Source organism: Salvelinus namaycush, unplaced genomic scaffold (assembly GCF_016432855.1).
Source record: "Salvelinus namaycush isolate Seneca unplaced genomic scaffold, SaNama_1.0 Scaffold440, whole genome shotgun sequence".
In the NCBI taxonomy this organism is placed as follows: Eukaryota; Metazoa; Chordata; class Actinopteri; order Salmoniformes; family Salmonidae; genus Salvelinus; species Salvelinus namaycush.
In genome coordinates this window covers 138527-154786 of record NW_024061132.1, presented here as the reverse complement: position 1 = coordinate 154786, position 16260 = coordinate 138527, and the positions used below count along the sequence as shown (strand labels likewise).

General features: G+C 47.7%; 1 protein-coding gene across 1 annotated transcript; it reads left to right on the top strand.

The window, feature by feature from the left end:
• The first annotated feature begins 3883 nt into the window (after positions 1-3883).
• carf (calcium responsive transcription factor) lies at positions 3884-15613 on the top strand. The gene is made up of 7 exons (XM_038986261.1): positions 3884-3917; positions 4461-4610; positions 5941-6192; positions 6449-6566; positions 7214-7868; positions 7971-8052; positions 15377-15613. Exons 2-7 carry the CDS (start codon positions 4488-4490, stop codon positions 15611-15613), a joined length of 1467 nt encoding a protein of 488 aa, XP_038842189.1. The 5' UTR covers positions 3884-3917; positions 4461-4487.
• The last annotated feature ends 647 nt before the right edge of the window (positions 15614-16260 follow it).

Sequence of the window (16260 nt, the reverse complement as noted above, 5' to 3'; positions counted from 1 at the left end):
AATTTATGGTTAGATCAGAATCGCCATCAGAATCATTGGCCTGAACAGAGAAATAAGTGAAAACCACAAGTCCAAATCCACATTTTTATCCATGGCTTAGGAAAGGGCTGATTTAGCTAGCTAGCTACTGCAGGACATCAACACAAGCAGACCAGAAACAGACACATTTGTCTGACAATGATGACCTTTTGCTTTAGGATTTGATTTGATTGGTGTGAAGCCAAATTCAAACTGGCCTCACTTCGGGGATGTTTTGCCATGCCAGGACAACCCACTGTTGAGCTCAGCTCAAGCTGATTGGCTAATTATTTTATATATTTTTTAACAAGGGAGGTCTAACGCCTGCTGGCATCAATCAATCAAATTCTACTGCGGGAACATGTTATACTCCCTTGTATACTCCCTAAACAGACCATCCACTCCACATGATCTCCTACCCAGACCATCCACTCCACATGATCTCCTGCCCAGACCATCCACTCCACATGATCTCCTACCCAGACCATCCACTCCACATGATCTCCTGCCCAGACCATCCACTCCACATGATCTCCTGACCAGACCATCCACTCCACATGATCTCCTGCCCAGACCATCCACTCCACATGATCTCCTGACCATCCACTCCACATGATCTCCTGACCAGACCATCCACTCCACATGATCTCCTGCCCAGACCACCCACTCCACATGATCTCCTGCCCAGACCATCCACTCCACATGATCTCCTGACCATCCACTCCACATGATCTCCTACCCAGACCATCCACTCCACATGATCTCCTGCCCAGACCATCCACTCCACATGATCTCCTACCCAGACCATCCACTCCACATGATCTCCTGCCCAGACCATCCACTCCACATGATCTCCTGACCAGACCATCCACTCCACATGATCTCCTGCCCAGACCATCCACTCCACATGATCTCCTGACCATCCACTCCACATGATCTCCTGACCAGACCATCCACTCCACATGATCTCCTGCCCAGACCACCCACTCCACATGATCTCCTGCCCAGACCACCCACATGATCTCCTGACCATCCACTCCACATGATCTCCTGACCAGACCATCCACTCCACATGATCTCCTGACCATCCACTCCACATGATCTCCTACCCAGACCATCCACTCCACATGATCTCCTGCCCAGACCATCCACTCCACATGATCTCCTGCCCTGACCATCCACTCCACATGATCTCCTGCCCAGACCATCCACTCCACATGATCTCCTACCCAGACCATCCACTCCACATGATCTCCTGCCCAGACCATCCACTCCACATGATCTCCTGACCAGACCATCCACTCCACATGATCTCCTGACCATCCACTCCACATGATCTCCTGCCCAGACCATCCACTCCACATGATCTCCTGCCCAGACCATCCACTCCACATGATCTCCTACCCAGACCATCCACTCCACATGATCTCCTGCCCAGACCATCCACTCCACATGATCTCCTGCCCAGACCATCCACTCCACATGATCTCCTGCCCAGACCATCCACTCCACATGATCTCCTGACCAGACCATCCACTCCACATGATCTCCTGCCCAGACCACCCACTCCACATGATCTCCAGACCATCCACTCCACATGATCTCCTGACCAGACCATCCACTCCACATGATCTCCTGCCCAGACCATCCACTCCACATGATCTCCTGACCAGACCATCCACTCCACATGATCTCCTGCCCAGACCATCCACTCCACATGATCTCCTGCCCAGACCACCCACTCCACATGATCTCCTGCCCAGACCACCCACTCCACATGATCTCCTGCCCAGACCATCCACTCCACATGATCTCCTGCCCAGACCATCCACTCCACATGATCTCCTGCCCAGACCATCCACTCCACATGATCTCCTGACCAGACCATCCACTCCACATGATCTCCTGCCCAGACCATCCACTCCACATGATCTCCTGCCCAGACCATCCACTCCACATGATCTCCTGCCCAGACCATCCACTCCACATGATCTCCTGCCCAGACCATCCACTCCACATGATCTCCTGCCCAGACCATCCACTCCACATGATCTCCTGCCCAGACCATCCACTCCACATGATCTCCTGACCAGACCATTCACTCCACATGATCTCCTGCCCAGACCATCCACTCCACATGATCTCCTGCCCAGACCATCCACTCCACATGATCTCCTGCCCAGACCACCCACATGATCTCCTGACCATCCACTCCACATGATCTCCTGCCCAGACCATCCACTCCACATGATCTCCTGCCCAGACCACCCACATGATCTCCTGACCATCCACTCCACATGATCTCCTGCCCAGAACATCCACTCCACATGATCTCCTGCCCAGACCATCCACATGATCTCCTGCCCAGACCATCCACATGATCTCCTGCCCAGACCATCCACTCCACATGATCTCCTGCCCAGACCATCCACTCCACATCATCTCCTGCCCTGACCATCCACTCCACATGATCTCCTGACCATCCACTACACATGATCTCCTGCCCAGACCATCCACTCCACCACTGCTTTGATCACCCATCAGGTCGGAGAAATCAGACAATTCTCTTCGGGAATAGTTTCATCCCTGGGGCTATCACTATTATGAACAACTCCTGATATGTGCAGGTGTGTGGTGGCGTGGGATAGGAGGGTAGGAAAGGTATCTGTGTGTTCCTATTTTTTATTTCCTGCTCTGTTTTCTATGTTTTGTTTAGGCTTTGATGTGTGACTAAGTGCTAAGATTTAATCTTGTAGACAAACGTGAATCTGAATCGGGAATTGTTTTCAGTTTTCCATCATATGACCGTCATGATTAAAATGCATTGATATAGTTCAATGAATTAATTAAAGTTTAATGTTGGTATTGTTTTCTCCTTCATGGCACGAGGAGTGCAATAGCTCAATAGCATGAGGAAAGCAATAGCTGCGTTTCACACCTTCCCAACCCAGACCCAAAATGGAACTTCATTATCATAGGGTTAGATGTGATGGGTATGGTCCTCTCTATTCGCTACAGAACATTGTTAAGGAATATAGAGACAGAGAGAAGAGAACAAGGGGAGAGGGTTCCACTCTAAAAAGTTCCACTTATTTGTTGATTTTGTTGTGTTTTTAAAGGATTTTTTTATTTTTTTTATTGAAATCTTAACAGACTTGATTATTTTTGTCATCTCTCGTACCATATTCCCATTGTTAACGTTATAGTTATTGCTATTCCATTGCTATAGTTTCTGTAGTCTGGTGGCCAGGTAGTATATGAAAAGAAAGAAGAGAACAATATTTCCATTCCTTCCATCACGGACTGGTAGAGCTGGGACACCAGGTGGGTGCAATAACGGTCAAGTAGAACAGAAAAACAGCAATACTCAGAACCTCCATCCATGGACCATTGGCCGCTGTCCTCTAAATTCTACTAGAGCAAAATTACTAGCTGATAACACAATTCATGTTTGTATTTACATCATGTAATGTAGTGCTCAGCAGAAAGTATATTTATTGGCGAATTGTAGCAAGCTTTTCCCCCAATGGTTCCGTTAGCTAGCAAATTATTTATGTGTGAAATCAAGTCCAGTCTGCTGTAGAACTCGACGCTGCGTAAAACGGAAAGTCGATGTAGTGAACCGGACTGTAGCGTAACTTTTACAAAATCGGTATCCCTTCTAGCCATCACCACCAGTTCATTCTCTGTATGTTCTTTAGGTGGAAATCAGCAACTCGGCGTCACTTCCTGAAATATGTGGAAATTGCGCCTCTCTGTGGTGAAAATATATAGTACCAGAAGTTAAATATGCCTTCGACGGCGTCCTCCGAGGATCAAATATTTTTCATACCGGATGAAAGGAAAAATCGCGTTTGTTGGTCGAGAACGAGGCGAGCAGAAGTCTGGGCGAAGACGAGGTTGAGTAGACTCGTTTTGAATTTCCAATCCTTGTCCCCCATACCCACAACGCTGTAGCTACACTGTCAGACTAGAGAGGGCTATGTAAAGAGGTAGACTATCCTAAATCATGAGAATTGTTTGACTCAACTAGATATTCTCCTTTACTAGCTAGGCTAGCCAAATAAGCTAACGATAGCTAGCTTGCTACACAGACATTTTAATCCAACATGGCGCTTTAAAGAATGTTTTATGACCAAGACCAGGGATGATGATATGTTTGGGTAGCTAGGAGACTCTACTCCTGCAATCAATCAAAAACAATCACAAACGACTCTTATAGAAATGCCCCCAGAGTCGAGCATTGAATAAACCGTCTTGCTGTGCACCAGCTGTCTTTGTTATGGTTAACTAGCTAGCAATCTAGATCCAGTGACCATTCTGAAAATGCCAATGAATGGATTTGCAATTACAATACTGATTGATGTTGACACACTTTGCACCCATTTAATTACCTGTACCTGGTCACTCTCTAATAGGGTTATATTGGTTTGTGTATGTAGCTAGTTAGCTGACTGTCTGCTTGGGAGATGGAGGAGCAGGAGAGAGCTATGGAAGAGGATGCTCTGGACTCAAAGCCTCCACTGACCACTGAAGAGGATGAGCCCAAGCACACAGACCTCCACTGGTCTCATATCACTGAAACACAACAGGTGGGACTTAAAACCTATGAGTTGGTGGGACTTAAAACCTATGAGTTGGTGGGACTTAAAACCTATGAGTTGGTGAGACTTAAAACCTATGAGTTGGTGGGACTTAAAACCTATGAGTTGGTGGGACTTAAAACCTATGAGTTGGTGGGACTTAAAACCTATGAGTTGGTGGGACTTAAAACCTATGAGTTGGTGGGACTTAAAACCTATGAGTTGGTGGGACTTAAAACCTATGAGTTGGTGGGACTTAAAACCTATGAGTTGGTGGGACTTAAAACCTATGAGTTGGTGAGACTTAAAACCTATGAGTTGGTGGGACTTAAAACCTATGAGTTGGTGGGACTTAAAACCTATGAGTTGGTGGGACTTAAAACCTATGAGTTGGTGAGACTTAAAACCTATGAGTTGGTGGGACTTAAAACCTATGAGTTGGTGGGACTTAAAACCTATGAGTTGGTGGGACTTAAAACCTATGAGTTGGTGGGACTTAAAACCTATGAGTTGGTGGGACTTAAAACCTATGAGTTGGTGGGACTTAAAACCTATGAGTTGGTGAGACTTAAAACCTATGAGTTGGTGAGACTTAAAACCTATGAGTTGGTGAGACTTAAAACCTATGAGTTGGTGGGACTTAAAACCTATGAGTTGGTGGGACTTAAAACCTATGAGTTGGTGAGACTTAAAACCTATGAGTTGGTGGGACTTAAAACCTATGAGTTGGTGAGACTTAAAACCTATGAGTTGGTGAGACTTAAAACCTATGAGTTGGTGAGACTTAAAACCTATGAGTTGGTGAGACTTAAAACCTATGAGTTGGTGGGACTTAAAACCTATGAGTTGGTGGGACTTAAAACCTATGAGTTGGTGGGACTTAAAACCTATGAGTTGGTGGGACTTAAAACCTATGAGTTGGTGAGACTTAAAACCTATGAGTTGGTGGGACTTAAAACCTATGAGTTGGTGGGACTTAAAACCTATGAGTTGGTGGGACTTAAAACCTATGAGTTGGTGGGACTTAAAACCTATGAGTTGGTGGGACTTAAAACCTATGAGTTGGTGGGACTTAAAACCTATGAGTTGGTGGGACTTAAAACCTATGAGTTGGTGGGACTTAAAACCTATGAGTTGGTGGGACTTAAAACCTATGAGTTGGTGGGACTTAAAACCTATGAGTTGGTGGGACTTAAAACCTATGAGTTGGTGGGACTTGACCCTATACATTTCAAAATTATTTGTGATAAGAAAGAATAATACAGTCCAGATATCAGGAGACCAAATCAATGTAAATGAGCATAATCACATGCATGTGAAGTATTGTATTGTGTTCCAGGAGCCCAGTGAACCTGAAGAGAATGAGATGAAGCCACAGTCCTCAGAGCTCCTTGTTATCAACAGCCTAGCTCCTCTAGACAGCTGGGAACCAGTCCACACTGAAATCAAACCTGAGGAACTGACAAAGACAGAAATGCTGATACTGTCACAGACAGAGAATCAGGCAGCGATACAGACACAGGACCAGACACAGACAGATGAGTTTATCATAGTTGATCAGAATGGACAGCCCCTACAGTGTGAACGCATGGTGAGTAGAGGGGGGGGTTCACAAGAGCATAGAAACAGGTCCAGGCAGCTGCCAAATGGTATCCTGGTGATCCCAGATCTGTTTATGCTGAATAGCCAACTTGTTATCGCCCGATTGGCTAGTCAGCTCAAACAGATCTGTTCAGCATCAGGCTAGACTAGTCAATTCGTTTTTTTTGTTCCATGCTTCTTAAACACAGCCTATGAACTGTTGAGTTTAGGGTCTTCGTGTAACCTAAACATCTTTGTTCCTCTAGGTGCTAGTGACCAGTCAGTCAGACAACGGAGAGATGTATGTTATCCCCTCTAATCAGCTAGGAGGGGCTCAGGTGTTACTTCCTAGAGGACACCTACTGGACATCATAGACCCTACAGGTATTGTTAACCTGAAACTCACCTGCTTCTACAGATACCCTATTCCCTATTATAGTGCACTACTTTAGACCAGAGCTGGCCTACAAAATGACTTCAGGTCAGACTGATGTATGGAGCGATCGACAGAGCAGCAGAGTTCAATTCAGGATGAGTCGTCAGGCAAGCAGGATGAGTCGTCAGGCAAGCAGGATGAGTCGTCAGGCAAGCAGGATGAGTCGTCAGGCAAGCAGGATGAGTCGTCAGGCAAACAGGATGAGTCGTCAGGCAAACAGGATGAGTCGTCAGGCAAACAGAAGTCTGCATTTCTGACGTTCCGTCTGGAAATATATTAGTTATTATATTTCATGTTAGACAGTGTCAAGGAATTTTAACAGAAATTGATCAAATTCCTTGTACAGTGTTTGGTGTTACAGAATTGAATAGAACACTATCTCTATCAGAGGAGGCTGGTGAGGGGAGGACAGCTCATAATAATGTCTGGAACGGCGCAAACGGAACGGCATCGACCACCTGGAGACCAATGTGATTTGATACCATTCCGCTCCAGTCATTACCACGAGCCAGTCCTCCCCAAATTGAAGGTGCCACCAGCCTCCTGTGCTCTCTATAGTTTGGTGTATGAAGTTGAGATTGTCTGATCTGTTTAGGATCCTGCGGGGAGGAAGAGCTTCACTCCATCACGTTAACGGCTGTTACGGATGACAGCGGCGGTTTGACTACAGTCACATCGGCTGTTACGGATGACAGCGGCGGTTTGACTACAGTCGCATCGGCTGTTAAGGATGACAGCGGCAGTTTGACTACAGTCACATCGGCTGTTAAGGATGACAGCGGCAGTTTGACTACAGTCACATCGGCTGTTACGGATGACAGAGGCAGTTTGACTACAGTCGCATCGGCTGTTACGGATGACAGCGGCAGTTTGACTACAGTCACATCGGCTGTTACGGATGACAGCGGCGGTTTGACTACAGTCGCATCGGCTGTTACGGATGACAGCGGCAGTTTGACTACAGTATCATCGGCTGTAACGGATGACAGCGGCAGTTTGACTACAGTCACATCGGCTGTTACGGATGACAGCGGCGGTTTGACTACAGTATCATCGGCTGTTACGGATGACAGCGGCAGTTTGACAACAGTCACATCGGCTGTTACGGATGACAGTGGCAGTTTGACTACAGTATCATCGGCTGTTACGGATGACAGCGGCAGTTTGACTACAGTATCATCGGCTGTTACGGATGACAGCGGCGGTTTGACAACAGTAACATCGGCTGCAGCTAAGACCTCGACACAGAGGTGGGCTCACATCTTCTTCTTAGAGTTAAACTCAGTAACTCTTCAAGGAATATTAGGTTCATTTGACAATAGTTGTAACTGCTACTGTTGTGTTGTGTGTAGCTCTCAGGACTGTTTCACCTCTCTTCTGAAACCTCTCCCATCCAACGCCCCCAACTGGGCCCTGAGGCTTCATAATGCTGAGGTACGTCTACCAACTGGGCCCTGAGGCTTCATAATGCTGAGGTACGTCTACCAACTGGGCCCCGAGGCTTCATAATGCTGAGGTACGTCTACCAACTGGGCCCTGAGGCTTCATAATGCTGAGGTACGTCTACCAACTGGGCCCCAAGGCTTCATAATGCTGAGGTACGTCTACCAACTGGGCCCTAAGGCTTCATAATGCTGAGGTACGTCTACCAACTGGGCCCTGAGGCTTCATAATGCTGAGGTACGTCTACCAACTGGGGCCTGAGGCTTCATAATGCTGAGGTACGTCTACCAACTGGGGCCTGAGGCTTCATAATGCTGAGGTACGCATACTAACTGGGCCCTTAGGCTTCATAATGCTGAGGTACGTCTACCAACTGGGCCCTGGGGCTTCATAATGCTGAGGTACGTCTACCAACTGGGCCCTGAGGCTTCATAATGCTGAGGTACGTCTACCAACTGGGCCCTGAGGCTTCATAATGCTGAGGTACGTCTACCAACTGGGGCCTGAGGCTTCATAATGCTGAGGTACGTCTACCAACTGGGGCCTGAGGCTTCATAATGCTGAGGTACGCATACTAACTGGGCCCTTAGGCTTCATAATGCTGAGGTACGTCTACCAACTGGGCCCCGAGGCTTCATAATGATGAGGTACGTCTACCAACTGGGCCCCGAGGCTTCATAATGCTGAGGTACGTCTACCAACTGGGCCCCGAGGCTTCATAATGCTGAGGTACGTCTACCAACTGGGCCCCGAGGCTTCATAATGCTGAGGTACGTCTACCAACTGGGCCCCGAGGCTTCATAATGCTGAGGTACGTCTACCAACTGGGCCCCGAGGCTTCATAATGCTGAGGTACGTCTACCAACTGGGGCCCGAGGCTTCATAATGCTGAGGTACGTCTACCAACTGGGCCCTGAGGCTTCATAATGCTGAGGTACGTCTACCAACTGGGGCCCGAGGCTTCATAATGCTGAGGTACGCATACTAACTGGGGCCTGAGGCTTCATAATGCTGAGGTACGTCTACCAACTGGGCCCCGAGGCTTCATAATGCTGAGGTACGTCTACCAACTGGGCCCCGAGGCTTCATAATGCTGAGGTACGTCTACCAACTGGGCCCTGAGGCGTCATAATGCTGAGGTACGTCTACCAACTGGGCCCGAGGCTTCATAATGCTGAGGTACGTCTACCAACTGGGCCCTGGGGCTTCATAATGCTGAGGTACAACTACCAACTGGGCCCTAAGGCTTCATAATGCTGAGGTACGTCTACCAACTGGGCCCTGAGGCTTCATAATGCTGAGGTACGTCTACCAACTGGGGCCCGAGGCTTCATAATGCTGAGGTACGTCTACCAACTGGGCCCCGAGGCTTCATAATGCTGAGGTACGTCTACCAACTGGGCCCCGAGGCTTCATAATGCTGAGGTACGTCTACCAACTGGGCCCCGAGGCTTCATAATGCTGAGGTACGTCTACCAACTGGGCCCCGAGGCTTCATAATGCTGAGGTACGTCTACCAACTGGGCCCCGAGGCTTCATAATGCTGAGGTACGTCTACCAACTGGGCCCCGAGGCTTCATAATGCTGAGGTACGTCTACCAACTGGGGCCTGAGGCTTCATAATGCTGAGGTACGTCTACCAACTGGGCCCTTAGGCTTCATAATGCTGAGGTACGTCTACCAACTGGGCCCCGAGGCTTCATAATGCTGAGGTACGTCTACCAACTGGGCCCCGAGGCTTCATAATGCTGAGGTACGTCTACCAACTGGGCCCCGAGGCTTCATAATGCTGAGGTACGTCTACCAACTGGGCCCCGAGGCTTCATAATGCTGAGGTACGTCTACCAACTGGGCCCCGAGGCTTCATAATGCTGAGGTACGTCTACCAACTGGGCCCCGAGGCTTCATAATGCTGAGGTACGTCTACCAACTGGGCCCCGAGGCTTCATAATGCTGAGGTACGTCTACCAACTGGGGCCCGAGGCTTCATAATGCTGAGGTACGTCTACCAACTGGGCCCTAAGGCTTCATAATGCTGAGGTACGTCTACCAACTGGGGCCTGAGGCTGCATAATGCTGAGGTACGCATACTAACTGGGGCCTGAGGCTTCATAATGCTGAGGTACGTCTACCAACTGGGCCCCGAGGCTTCATAATGCTGAGGTACGTCTACCAACTGGGCCCCGAGGCTTCATAATGCTGAGGTACGTCTACCAACTGGGCCCTGGGGCTTCATAATGCTGAGGTACGTCTACCAACTGGGCCCTGGGGCTTCATAATGCTGAGGTACGTCTACCAACTGGGCCCCGGGGCTTCATAATGCTGAGGTACGTCTACCAACTGGGCCCCGAGGCTTCATAATGCTGAGGTACGTCTACCAACTGGGCCCCGAGGCTTCATAATGCTGAGGTACGTCTACCAACTGGGCCCCGAGGCTTCATAATGCTGAGGTACGTCTACCAACTGGGCCCTGGGGCTTCATAATGCTGAGGTACGTCTACCAACTGGGCCCTGAGGCTTCATAATGCTGAGGTACGTCTACCAACTGGGCCCTGAGGCTTCATAATGCTGAGGTACGTCTACCAACTGGGCCCTGAGGCTTCATAATGCTGAGGTACGTCTACCAACTGGGCCCTGGGGCTTCATAATGCTGAGGTACGTCTACCAACTGGGCCCTGAGGCTTCATAATGCTGAGGTACGTCTACCAACTGGGCCCTGAGGCTTCATAATGCTGAGGTACGTCTACCAACTGGGCCCTGAGGCTTCATAATGCTGAGGTACGTCTACCAACTGGGCCCTGAGGCTTCATAATGCTGAGGTACGTCTACCAACTGGGCCCTGGGGCTTCATAATGCTGAGGTACGTCTACCAACTGGGCCCTGAGGCTTCATAATGCTGAGGTACGTCTACCAACTGGGCCCTGGGGCTTCATAATGCTGAGGTACGTCTACCAACTGGGGCCCTGAGGCTTCATAATGCTGAGGTACGTCTACCAACTGGGCCCTGAGGCTTCATAATGCTGAGGTACGTCTACCAACTGGGCCCTGAGGCTTCATAATGCTGAGGTACGTCTACCAACTGGGCCCTGAGGCTTCATAATGCTGAGGTACGTCTACCAACTGGGCCCTGAGGCTTCATAATGCTGAGGTACGTCTACCAACTGGGCCCTGGGGCTTCATAATGCTGAGGTACGTCTACCAACTGGGCCCTGGGGCTTCATAATGCTGAGGTACGTCTACCAACTGGGCCCTGAGGCTTCATAATGCTGAGGTACGTCTACCAACTGGGCCCTGAGGCTTCATAATGCTGAGGTACGTCTACCAACTGGGCCCTGAGGCTTCATAATGCTGAGGTACGTCTACCAACTGGGCCCTGAGGCTTCATAATGCTGAGGTACGTCTACCAACTGGGCCCTGAGGCTTCATAATGCTGAGGTACGTCTACCAACTGGGCCCTGAGGCTTCATAATGCTGAGGTACGTCTACCAACTGGGCCCTGAGGCTTCATAATGCTGAGGTACGTCTACCAACTGGGCCCCGAGGCTTCATAATGCTGAGGTACGTCTACCAACTGGGCCCTGAAGCTTCATAATGCTGAGGGACGTCTACCAACTGGGCCCTGAGGCTTCATAATGCTGAGGTACGTCTACCAACTGGGCCCGGGGCTTCATAATGCTGAGGTACGTCTACCAACTGGGCCCCGAGGCTTCATAATGCTGAGGTACGTCTACCAACTGGGCCCTGAGGCTTCATAATGCTGAGGTACGTCTACCAACTGGGCCCTGAGGCTTCATAATGCTGAGGTACGTCTACCAACTGGGCCCCGAGGCTTCATAATGCTGAGGTACGTCTACCAACTGGGCCCTGGGGCTTCATAATGCTGAGGTACGTCTACCAACTGGGCCCTGAGGCTTCATACACTAAACTGAATTACACTGCTCCCAACCTAACACATCAATTTTATTTGTCACATGCGCCGAATACAACAGTAGACCTTACTGTGAAATGCTTACTTACAAGCCCTTAACCAACAATGCAGTTTAATGAAAAATAAGAGGTTAAGAAAATAACAATAACGAGACTATATACACAGGTTAGTCGAGGTAATTTGTACATGTAGGTAGGGGTTAAGTGACTGTGCATAGATAATAAACAGAGAGTAGCAGCAGTGTACATGTAGGTAGGGGTAAAGTGACTATGTATAGATAATAAACAGAGAGTAGCAGCAGTGTACATGTAGGTAGGGGTAAAGTGACTATGTATAGATAATAAACAGAAGTAGCAGCAGTGGACATGTAGGTAGGGGTAATGACTATACATAGATAATACAGAGAGTAGCAGCAGTGTACATGTAGGTAGGGGTAAAGTGACTATGTATAGATAATAAACAGAGAGTAGCAGCAGTGTACATGTAGGTAGGGGTAAAGTGACTATGTATAGATAATAAACAGAGTAGCAGCAGTGTACATGTAGGTAGGGGTAAAGTGACTATGTATAGATAATAAACAGAGAGTAGCAGCAGTGTACATGTAGGTAGGGGTAAAGTGACTATACATAGATAATAAACAGAGAGTAGCAGCAGTGTACAAGTGACTATGTATAGATAATAAACAGAGTAGCAGCAGTGTACATGTAGGTAGGGGTAAAGTGACTATGTATAGATAATAAACAGAGAGTAGCAGCAGTGTACATGTAGGTAGGGGTGAAGTGACTATGTATAATAATAAACAGAGAGTAGCAGCAGTGTACATGTAGGTAGGGGTAAAGTGACTATGTATAGATAATAAACAGAGAGTAGCAGCAGTGGCATGTAGTAGGGGTAAAGTGACTATGTTAATAATAAAACAGAGAGTAGCAGCAGTGTACATGTAGGTGGGGGTAAAGTGACTATGTATAGATAATAAACAGAGAGTAGCAGCAGTGTACATGTAGGTAGGGGTAAAGTGACTATGTATAGATAATAAACAGAGAGTAGCAGCAGTGGACAGTAGTAGGGGTAAAGTGACTATGTATAGATAATAAACAGAGAGTAGCAGCAGTGTACATGTAGGTAGGGGTAAGTGACTATGTATAGATAATAACAGAGAGTAGCAGCAGTGTACATGTAGGTAGGGTAAAGTGACTATGTATAGATAATAAACAGAGAGTAGCAGCAGTGGACATGTAGGTAGGGGTAAAGTGACTATACATAGATAATAAACAGAGAGTAGCAGCAGTGGACATGTAGGTAGGGGTAAAGTGACTATGTATAGATAATAAACAGAGAGTAGCAGCAGTGTACATGTAGGTAGGGTAAAGTGACTATGTATAGATAATAAACAGAGAGTAGCAGCAGTGTACATGTAGGTAGGGGTAAAGTGACTATGTATAGATATAAACAGAGAGTAGCAGCAGTGTACATGTAGGTAGGGGTAAAGTGACTATGTATAGTAATAAACAGAGAGTAGCAGCAGTGGACATGTAGGTAGGGGTAAGTGACTATGTATAGATATAACAGAGAGTAGCAGCATTGTACATGTAGGTAGGGGTAAAGTGACTATGTATATATATAAACAGAGATAGCAGCAGTGTACATGTAGGTAGGGGTAAAGTGACTATGTATAGATAAAACAGAGAGTAGCAGCAGTGGACATGTAGGTAGGGGTAAGTGACTAACATAGATATAACAGAGAGTAGAGCAGTGGACATGTAGGTAGGGGTAAAGTGACTATGTATAGATAATAAACAGAGAGTAGCGCAGTGTACATGTAGGTAGGGGTAAAGTGACTATGTATAGATAATAAACAGAGAGTAGCAGCAGTGTACATGTAGGTAGGGTAAAGTGACTATGTAAGATAATAAACAGAGAGTAGCAGCAGTGTACATGTAGGTAGGGGTAAAGTGACTATGTATAGATAATAAACAGAGAGTAGCAGCAGTGTACATGTAGGTAGGGGTAAAGTGACTGTGCATAGATAATAAACAGAGAGTAGCAGCAGCGTAAAAACAGGTGTGGTAGGGGGGACGGGACGCGATGTAAATAGTCCGGGTAGCCATTTTGATTAATTGTTCACGAGTCTTATGGCTTGGGGGTAGAAGCTGTTTAGAAGCCTCTTGGACCTAGACTTGGCGCTCCGGTACCGCTTGCCGTACGGTAGCAGAGAGAACAGTCTATGACTAGGGTGGCTGGAGTCTTTGACAATTTTAGGGCCTTCCTCTGACACCGCCTGGTATAGAGGACCTGGATGGCAGGCAGCTTGGCCCCAGTGATGTACTGGGCCGTACGCACTACCCTCTGTAGTGTCTTGTGGTCGGAGGCCGAGCAGTTGCTGTACCAGGCAGTGATGCGACCAGTCAGGATGCTCTCGATGGTGCAGCTGTAGAACCTTTTGAGGATCTGAGGACCCATGCCAAGTCTTTTTAGTTTCCTGAGGGGGAATAGGCTTTGTCGTGCCCTCTTCACGACTGTCTTGGTGTGCTTGGACCATTCTAGTTTGTTGTTGATGTGGACACCAAGGAACTTGAAGCTCTCAACCTGCTCCACTGCAGCCCCGTCGATGAGAATGGGGGCGTGTAGTTAGCGTCCTCAGGCTTATAGCTTTGCACATTTCTGAGAAGGAAGGGCCTCAACAGTCCTCCATGTTGACTCTCTTTGATTTCCTCTTCTCCTTCTTCCTACTCCTCCTGTTCTCTCCCCCCCTCTCTCTCTCTCCTCTCTCTCTCTCTCCTCCCTCCTCTTTCTCTCTCCTCCCTCCTCTTTCTCTCTCCTCCCTCCTCTCTCTCTCTGTCTCTCTCTCTGTCTCTGTCTCTCCTCTCTCTCTCTCTCTCTCTCTCTCTCTCTTTCTGTCTCTCTCTTTCTGTCTCTCTCTCTCTCTTCTCTCTGTCTCTGTCTCTCTCTCTCTCTCTCTCTCTCTCTCTCTCTCTCTCTCTCTTTCTGTCCTCTCTCTCTCTCCTCTCTTCTCTCTCTCTCTCCTCTTTCTGTCTCTCTTTCTGTCCCTCTCTCTCTCTCTCTCTCCTCTCTCTCTTCTCTCTTTTTCTGTCTTCTCTCTCTCTCTTCTGTCTCTCTCTCTCTCTTTCTGTCTCTCTTTCTGTCCCTCTCTCTTCTCTCTCTCTCTCTTTCTCTCTCTCTCTCTCTCTTTCTGTCTCTTCTCTCTCTCTTCTGTCTCTCTCTCTTTCTCTCTCTTTCTGTCTCTCTCTCTCTATTCCCCCCTCTCTCTCTGTTCCCCCCTCTCTCTCTGTCCCCTCTCTCTCTCTCTGTCCGCCCCTCTCTCTCTCTCTGTCCGCCCCTCTCTCTCTCTGTCCCCCCCCCCCTCTCTCTCTGTGTCTCCTGGAGCAGAAGATAGGCGACTCATACCGTGGCTACTGTAACACTGACACAGAGCTGGAGACCATCCTCCTGCTCCACAAGCAGCAGACCAACAGTGTGTTTGGGACACGCCAGTCCCCCTCCCCTGCCAAGCCTGCCAGCCGTCTGATGTGGAAGTCACAATACGTACCGTACGATGGCGTCCCTTTTGTCAATGCAGGTATACGGTCACAGTACTGGTTCAGTAGCCGACGATGGCGTCCCTGAACATAAACATGTCATGCATCTCCAGGCCTCAGATACGAGCCTTTTGGAACATCTACATTTAAAAAAGTATAATACATCTATTGAATATACACCATCACAATAAAGCCATGATTTATTTTAGGCAGGTATAAAGAAACATGATATGAAGATATCTTTATGAAGAAGAGAATCTGTATGTTACCTGTCTATGCTCCATGATATAGACTGTAGGCTTGTTCATTTAGCAGACTAGATACTGTATGTTACCTGTCTATGCTCCATGATATAGACTGTATGCTTGTTCATTTATCAGACTAGATACTGTATGTTATCTGGCTATGATATAGACTGTAGGCTTGTTCATTTAGCAGAAAAGATAGGCTTATAAGTCCAATGACATTTTTTTATATTAATGAAGGAGAGAGAGAGAGGAGATGGACACTCACGTGGTGAGATATAAGGAATGAAGGAGAGAGAGAGGAGATATCCTGTAACTAAAGGAATGAAGGAGAAGAGAGAGAGATATCCTGTAACTAAAGGAATGAAGGAGAAGAGAGGAGAGATATCCTGTAACTAAAGGAATGAAGGGAGAGAGAGGAGAGATATCCTGTAACTAAAGGAATGAGGAGAGGAGGAGAAGATTCCTGTACTAAAGGAATGGGAGGAGA

What these genes read in the sequence shown, in the direction of transcription:
- carf (XM_038986261.1), top strand. Translation starts at nt 4,488, where the DNA reads ATGGAGGAGCAGGAGAGAGCTATGGAAGAGGATGCTCTGGACTCAAAG. An exon ending in CCCTACAGTGTGAACGCATG is followed by an intron (nt 6,193 to 6,448) that starts GTGAGTAGAGGG and finishes TTGTTCCTCTAG; the next exon opens with GTGCTAGTGACCAGTCAGTC. An exon ending in GGACATCATAGACCCTACAG is followed by an intron (nt 6,567 to 7,213) that starts GTATTGTTAACC and finishes TGATCTGTTTAG; the next exon opens with GATCCTGCGGGGAGGAAGAG.